The following is an 8,545-nucleotide window of genomic DNA, read 5'->3' on the forward strand; positions in this document are numbered from 1 at the left end:
GTTCTCAGATACGCAAATCTGTAGAAATATTATCACTGGCTTAAGGGTCAATTGGATGATCTAACCCCACCTGATCATCCTTGTAGTGCCTCGTATCTTGGACCTACCATTTCTTGGATTCCAAACCACCAATACAAACATGCCACGTGAAATCTTACACGAAGAACTCCACTCTTATCTTCAAAATGGCAGGTAAATTTGTATTAGCAACCACCTTATAGTAATCCCACCACAAGAAAAGAAAAGGGCATAAGTTAAAAGAGCAATATGGTCCTCTAATCATCAAAGTTGTTCTCCCACGTCATCACTCCCATTTCTCTCACGAACTTGGTAATTCACCTCACCTATATGTACTCTACACACTCGGCTCCCTTGCTCTCCATCCCCATTGAAAAGCATTTCCATTTCTTATTATACTGGACTACACCACCATGCCCGCGTCCCTCGTTTTTATCCTCTTGGTTCTTTTCTTGGGTGTTTCTCAGCAAACCAGCGAAGCTCTGGACCCCTTTGCTTGTGACCCAGAAGATGGGACGAGCAGGAACTTTCCATTTTGCCAAGTGAAGTTGCCAATACAAAGCAGAGTCAGTGACCTTATTGGAAGGATGACATTGCAAGAGAAGGTTGGGTTGCTAGTGAACGATGCCGCGGCAGTTCCACGGCTCGGGATTAAAGGGTATGAGTGGTGGTCCGAGGCTCTTCATGGAGTTTCCAATGTGGGTCCAGGGACCCAGTTTGGTGGGGCGTTCCCTGGGGCCACTAGCTTCCCTCAAGTGATCACCACCGCTGCTTCTTTCAATGCAACTTTGTGGGAGGCCATTGGTCGGGTGAGATTTCAAACCTTGATTTTATTAAATAATAATTAGACTACTCTGTAAAAGTTAATGGATTAATTCAAGTCATAACAATTAACAAGAATTCTATCAGTTCGAGAACCTTTTTTTTTTTTTTTTGTAATGGCGTCCTTAACTTTGTACATGTGAGCTGGATAGAACAGTCGGTATGGAAGGCAGCCCTTTAGCATGCAAACCTCACCCAGCTCTGTGAACCATGCATGAAATGTGACAGTTCTGTGAACCCAATTTGCATGGTGGCTCATACAAATAATGTAGGGACGCCTCCTACATGAGCCAATATCACTCTTCAAAGCTTATAGTTACTCTATGAAGGAGTGTCATTGTCAATAACCATAACATTAATATGTGATAATTGATACCAAGAAAAAAAAGTAACCATTGATACAGTAACACTCTTCAGGAGAGGAAATTAAGAAGACGAATCTCAGGTATAAGTTCTGCTATCAGATTGAGAGTAATATCGGTTATATTTTAAAGTATTTTTTATTTCAAAATATATTAAAATAATTTAAAATTCAATTTTAAACCACACATTCATATCATGATCAACTGTGTGCGCATTGAAAACATAGTGGTTGCAGCTGGTGTTGTTTGTGTACTAATTATTTAGAATTCAGACATTAATTAATTTTTTATGCATTTCAATTAATATATAGAGTTAACATAAATTAAAGTCAGTGATTAAATGAATGCAATATATAGTTTAAAATTGCTGCTAGTTACAACATCCAGTACACAGCACCACAGGTTAAGAGATCTTAAGAATAAAATTAAAGAGATATATATATAAATTCGATGATGTGACGACCTCTTTTTTTATGACATGCTTGCTTGCTACGACACATTAAAGAGATAAAACAAAGATACCAAATATTACTGTCTTTACAAAAGAAAGTGGTAACGCAAATGTTCTTAGTCACTTTAATTAATTAAAAAATATTAATCTAAATTATCATAATTTGCAGAGTCATTTCTTTGCCAAGTGTGAATGATGCTGCTAAAAAGCGAATATATCCATGTTTTTTTTACACCAAATGGGACCTTAATTTTACTTTAATTGCAGGGCCAATCAAAAGGGTATAGAAAAAGAGATAAGAATTTAATTTTACCTTAATATAATGTCGGGCAAGTTGCTTCTTTTTTATTTTTATTTTTTTTCTCTCTCTCAACACAGACGGTAGTGGTGCTAGAATTAAAACTAAATTAAATTAAATTATCTAAAATAAAACCAAGCCTGTGTACTGTGCAGGTTGTGTCAGATGAAGCAAGAGCAATGTTCAATGGAGGGGTGGCCGGGCTCACATATTGGAGCCCAAACGTGAACATATTTAGAGACCCAAGGTGGGGTCGTGGACAGGAGACTCCCTGTGAGGACCCAGTAGTAGTTGGTAAATATGCTGCAAGTTATGTTAGAGGTCTACAGGGGAATGACGGTGACCGGCTGAAGGTGGCTGCTTGTTGCAAGCACTTCACGGCCTATGACCTCGATAACTGGAATGGGGTTGATCGGTTCCACTTCAACGCCCAGGTACATTTTAATTTAACAAATGTTTAATCTATATATGTGCTGCTGCTCTGCATCATGGGAGCTATACGATTGATCGTCCATTTTGTTGACTTTAGGTATTGGGTTTTGGGCAACTCTAGCAATAACATAGAGGTGAGGCTCCGCCTTGTGTGGTGGTCTACTTTTGGATATTATGGAATATGAGGGGGGTCCATATAATTTATTCAGTTTGAGATTCTATATAAAGCTCTCAATATGTACCTTAACGCTTAATTATATATAACATGATGTAGATAATAGAATCTCGAGGTTGAATAATATATACCTTGAAGAGCGGAAAATGGAGTTAAACTTTTTATTTTTATTTTTCACAAAGGAATAGTTAAATATTATCGCTTATGACAATCGAAGAAGTCGATCAAGGCAGCAGCAAGAGAAGTTTAATCCCACTTTTCAGTCTGTCTTTGCTTATGCCCATACGTATCATTATGGTGTCATCCTGATCATTGCTTTGGTCTGTGCACAACTTTCTCCTACCTAAGCCAGACATAACATGGATGAAAAATCCACCAAATTACTAGTAATCCACATGGCTGCTCAAGTGCTGTGTGCTGCCTTTTTTTTTTTTTATTATTATTATCGTGAGTGTCCGGGTCAGCTTGCGCGCACCTCGACTAATCCTACGGGCCCTGAAGTTAACGACCATGTAAGCCTCCAGTGGCCATCATATGATGGCAAGTGTTAACGACCATGTAGGCGTTTGGGTGCGATCATACCAGCACTAATGCACCGGATCCCATCAGAACTCCGAAGTTAAATGTGCTGCCTTTCTTCATCTCACGTGTGGGGGTTAATTAACAGGTAAGCAAGCAGGACATGGAGGATACATTTGATGTACCATTCAGGATGTGTGTGAAAGAAGGCAAGGTGGCAAGTGTTATGTGCTCTTACAATCAAGTGAATGGGATCCCCACTTGTGCTGACCCAAAGCTGCTAAAGAAAACTGTACGTGGTCAGTGGAAACTTGATGGGTATGATCAAATCCAAACGCCATCCTGGTTTTATATATACGTTGATGATTATATATATATATAACATGATCATGTGATATATAATTAACCCTTTTGATGCTGTTTGCGATTATCACCACAGGTACATTGTTTCAGACTGCGACTCAGTTGGGGTTTATTATAGTCAGCAACACTATACTACAACCCCAGAAGAAGCAGCTGCTGATGCTATTAAAGCAGGCCAGTAGCCTTTATTCTACTACTTGAGTCCAATATGAACACACACACACACACACACACATATATATAGAGAGAGAGAGAGAGACTACATTACCTTCTGTCGAAGAAAATATATATGTTGGACCTACTAATTAACCTCTGTTAAATGGGGTTGGATGAAAATATTAGATGGCAAAACTACCGATGTTCTGATGAAGATTACGCTAACAAATTAATTTAAATATGTTGCAGGTTTAGATTTGGACTGCGGACCATTCCTCGTTCAACACACCGAGGATGCAGTGAAAAAGGGCTTGCTAAATGAGGCAGAAATAAATAATGCATTACTTAACACACTGACAGTCCAGATGAGGCTAGGGATGTTTGATGGCGAGCCATCATCAAAGCCATATGGGAACCTAGGCCCAAAAGATGTGTGCACGCCAGCTCACCAAGAGCTTGCCCTTGAAGCGGCAAGACAAGGCATAGTACTTCTCAAGAATCATGGTCCTCCATTGCCTTTATCTACCCGCCATCATCAATCCGTTGCCATCATTGGGCCTAATTCAAATGTCACTGTTACGATGATCGGCAATTATGCCGGTGAGTGTTATAGAGCTTGGCTACTTGAACTATCTACATAAATTGTTCATTAACAATTTTACTCATGGTTGATTACTAGGTGTGGCCTGTGGATACACAACACCCCTACAAGGGATAGGGAGATACGCCAAGACAATATACCAGCAAGGTTGTGCAGATGTTGCTTGTGTTAGTGACCAGCAATTTGACGCAGCAATGGACGCAGCACGTCAAGCGGATGCAACGGTTCTAGTAATGGGGCTTGACCAGTCTATTGAGGCAGAATCCAGAGATAGGACTGAGCTTCTTCTACCTGGACGCCAACAAGAGCTTATATCCAAGGTTGCCGCAGCATCGAGGGGCCCAACCATATTGGTCCTGATGTCTGGGGGACCTATTGATGTGTCTTTCGCTGAGAACGATCCAAAAATTGGAGGCATCGTATGGGCTGGTTATCCTGGCCAAGCTGGAGGAGCAGCCATTTCTGATGTCTTGTTTGGAACTACTAACCCAGGTTTGGCTTTAGTAGTGCTTGTTTGGGTGTCTTACTAGGCTCACTTCATCAGGAATGTAACAGAGAATAACAGCTTTTTTTTGTCTTGCAGGAGGCAAGCTACCTATGACATGGTACCCACAAGATTATGTCACAAATTTGCCTATGACAAACATGGCCATGCGACCAAGCAAATCAAATGGCTATCCTGGAAGAACCTATAGATTCTATAAAGGTAAAGTGGTGTACCCATTTGGTCACGGAATAAGCTACACAAATTTTGTTCATACCATAGCAAGTGCACCAACAATGGTTTCTGTACCCCTTGATGGACACCGCCAGGCCTCCAGAAATGCAACCATTTCAGGAAAGGCAATCAGAGTTACACATGCTAGATGTAATAGGCTGTCGTTTGGAGTGCAAGTAGATGTGAAAAACACTGGCTCCATGGATGGAACTCACACATTGCTCGTCTACTCTAAACCACCAGCAGGGCATTGGGCTCCTCTCAAACAATTAGTGGCCTTCGAAAAAGTGCATGTTGCAGCAGGGACTCAGCAAAGAGTGGGAATTAACGTTCATGTTTGCAAATTCTTGAGTGTTGTTGACAGATCTGGAATTCGAAGAATTCCAATGGGAGCACATAGTCTTCATATTGGTGACGTGAAGCACTCGGTGTCACTTCAAGCCTCAATTCTAGGTGTGATCAAGTCTTAAAATCTCTCGTGGCATGACGGACGGCTATTGAAATGTCCCGTTTCTAGTAATCAAGCAGTAGGAGCATAATCTTCTCCACCAAAATCATCTCATTGACATACAGTCACGGAGTCGGGATAAAAAGAACTCGTCACTCAGAGTATAAATTAAATTTTTGATAAATTCTTGTTATTCGTTGATGATAGTCCATATTATAGGACAATTATAGTGGGGTTTTCAGAACGAAATGAAGAATTTAAGCTGTGAAACATAACATCTCTTTCTTTTCCTTTATTTTCTGCCTCTTTATTATTGAAAATAGTAAAAGAGATGATAAACTTGTTTTCATCTACTTCTGACAGCACTCTAACTGCTATCTTTTCTCTAATTACCTCTAATTCAGATGTCGAAACTTATTAAAAACTCCATATTCACAATTATGGAATTTTTATTCTTGATTTGAGTTAGTGGGGATAGATTTGAAACCTAACTCGATATTAAAATTCATTTCATTGTTTGGATTACGAGTAAACTAAGGTAATTTAGACTGACTTGAATTTTTATTTTAAAAACCCTAAAATGAGGTTGTCCAAACCAAGTTAACTAGGTTTACCATAGTAAATTTGCTATTTAGTTATGCTTTAAATGATCAGTTTAGTTTTGCTTTCATTAAAATTTAACTTTGGAAAATCAACCATGTAGTATTGTTGTACAAATAATATGATGTTCTTTATCTTTATGAGACAATCAAAGTTCACCTTTTTTTATTGTTAATGTTTGTGCTTTGTCAAAAAAAATTTAAATTAATATTTTTAAAATTATTTATAAAAAACTTCTGGATTGGATCGGGATTTAGGATTTCATGGTTAAGAGTTTTAAAGATTTGACCAAGATTAAGATGTTTGCTCGGGTTTGCTTGATTTTTTTTCTTCATCAAAGGTAGTTTTTTTTTCTTGTTTTATCCTTCAATATTTATTTAATTGGAAACTATATTCCATTTCTTTTTAGCTTGTTTTATGTGGAATTTCTTGTTGGTCTTGAAAATGACCTGTTTTTCCCATGTCTTTTTTAATTTTTTTTTGAGTTTTTTTGCTAATTCTTTAAATTGATATTTTTTTCTTGATTCCATCCTTCAATATTCAAAATAAGTTTTTTAAAAAAATTATAAGATTTTAATTATATTTCTTTCTCTAGGATTTCTAAATGATTTTGAAAATGCTTCAGGTTTTCTCAAGTCCTTTTAATTAGTGTTCTTTATTGGATTTACTTTGGCTAATCAATATTACATTGGTTGGGAATTGAGCTTCTTGATTTTATCCGGGTCTAGAATTTTATTTGTTATAAGTTTAAGACATTTGCCTGATTTTAGATGGTTCATCCGAGATATCTTGTTTTTTTATAAATAAAAAAGCTTATGTTTTTTTAGTTGTATCATTTAGCATTTATATCATTAGTGATTAGGTTTTATTATTTTCTTTTTCTGCCTTTTATTTGGGTTTTTTAACCGTTATTTTCTGATGGTTTCTCTTTTCTTCTTCTAGTTTGTACATGTATTAGCCTTTTTTTCTCGGTCGGGTCTATAACCTGAGTAACATTTTTTAAAAAAAAAATCTAAAACACGGTTGCGTCATAAAATTACAATTGTTTTTTAATTTCACCCCTTACAACTTTTAATCTTTCAAATCTAGTCTCCATTCTTTTTATTGCTATTTGTTTTATATGGAATCATTTTTTTAGATTGTTTTTTTTTTACAATTTCATCCTCCATGTGTGTTTTTCTATGAAATTTAATCCCTATTCTTTTTATTAATATCTTTTTTTTTGCAAGTTTTTTAAATTGATATTTTTTCATAATTTCATCATTCAAAATTAAATTGGTTAGAAATTAAGCTTCTTGATTAAACTCGGTTCCAAGATTTCATGGGTTGCGAGTTTCATAAATTAAACCAAGTTTAGGAGGTTTGCTCGAATTTTCTTGTTTTTTTTTCTTTTTTTAGATGATTTTTTTTTGTATTTCTCACCATTTTTTTTAGAGTTTTGCTTAATTATCTTTTACAATTTGTCTTTTATGAGGTTAATTTTAAGTTTATAACCAAAGTTACTGTTTCAAATGTTAACTTGAGTTGATTTTTTTTATCATTTTTTAAGTTTATTTATTTTAAATTCATTATTCAACATTTAATATATTGAAAATTGGTTTTTGTGCTTCTTTTCCCTTTCCTTTCAAGTGGTTTTTTTATGAGGTTATATAAATTTTATTTCTATGGTTATAGAACTTGTGTATTAACTCAGTTTAACTAGGATTTTTTTGTTGTAGTTTCGTTATTTATCATTAAATTTTTTTTACTTTGAATAGGCTTAATTCAAGTTTGTTTACATTTTTTTATTATTTTTTTTAATTTTATTTATTATTATTATATTTTTTTATTACTCAAGTCTTAAATTTTTTTAAAAAAAACATTTTTTCACGTGGAAAAACAGCCGCCGCGGGCCACAAGTATAGTTTATTCTAGTCCTAAATTTTAGGTAAAAAAGAATCGTTCTTTTCAACTCATTTATAAACCTTCCGGGGGCAAGAAGCAGCTAGGATTTGATTCGATTTTATAGCTCTTCGAAGCCCTTCTTTTGATCTTGCGAGCCCATGGCGTCTTATAACTGAAAACTTATATCTATGGATCGGGTGGCTCCTTGGGCCTCACGGTCATTTCTTCAATATAGTCTGGTGAATGACATTTTTTTCTTCCCGGCAACATGATGTAGTAATTTCTTTGATTTTCTCCTTTCCCCTTCGCAAAAGACCAGCAACCAGTTAGTGTTTTATGATCCTTTTGGAATAGGCAAGCTACTTTTGACCTGACACGCACAGGATTATCTGTGGCAAGAGCTAGTCCATAGGGAGGACCTGGAAAACGTTCGAGCCAGGGGACAGACCATTTTCATATGACCATACGGGCTACAGCTAATATAGTTAGATATATGTGTTAGTGCTAGGAAGAGCCACACGATTTCATTTTCGTAAAGCCCCATTCTAGTCAATAACTGTTGAGCTGCTTTGGCTGTCATGGTCCCCAGAAAATCACCATTCCGTGCCTGGCAATTAAGAATCTTGCAGGTTCTTGGACCCAGTTATCAGTCGCTAATTCAAGGTAGACTTGTAGGGGGAAATCACTTGCCAGCATCA

General features: G+C 36.5%; 1 protein-coding gene across 1 annotated transcript; it reads left to right on the plus strand.

The window, feature by feature from the left end:
• Positions 1 to 310: 310 nt before the first annotated feature.
• LOC133690901 (probable beta-D-xylosidase 2) lies at positions 311 to 5,716 on the plus strand. Its single transcript, XM_062111179.1, has 7 exons — positions 311 to 827; positions 2,107 to 2,385; positions 3,226 to 3,395; positions 3,517 to 3,614; positions 3,846 to 4,196; positions 4,276 to 4,689; positions 4,781 to 5,716. The coding sequence occupies exons 1-7, from the start codon at positions 432 to 434 to the stop codon at positions 5,383 to 5,385; spliced, it is 2,313 nt and encodes a 770-aa protein (XP_061967163.1). The 5' UTR covers positions 311 to 431; the 3' UTR covers positions 5,386 to 5,716.
• The last annotated feature ends 2,829 nt before the right edge of the window (positions 5,717 to 8,545 follow it).

The sequence above is a fragment of the Populus nigra genome, chromosome 4, assembly GCF_951802175.1.
Source record: "Populus nigra chromosome 4, ddPopNigr1.1, whole genome shotgun sequence".
NCBI lineage: Eukaryota > Viridiplantae > Streptophyta > Magnoliopsida > Malpighiales > Salicaceae > Populus > Populus nigra.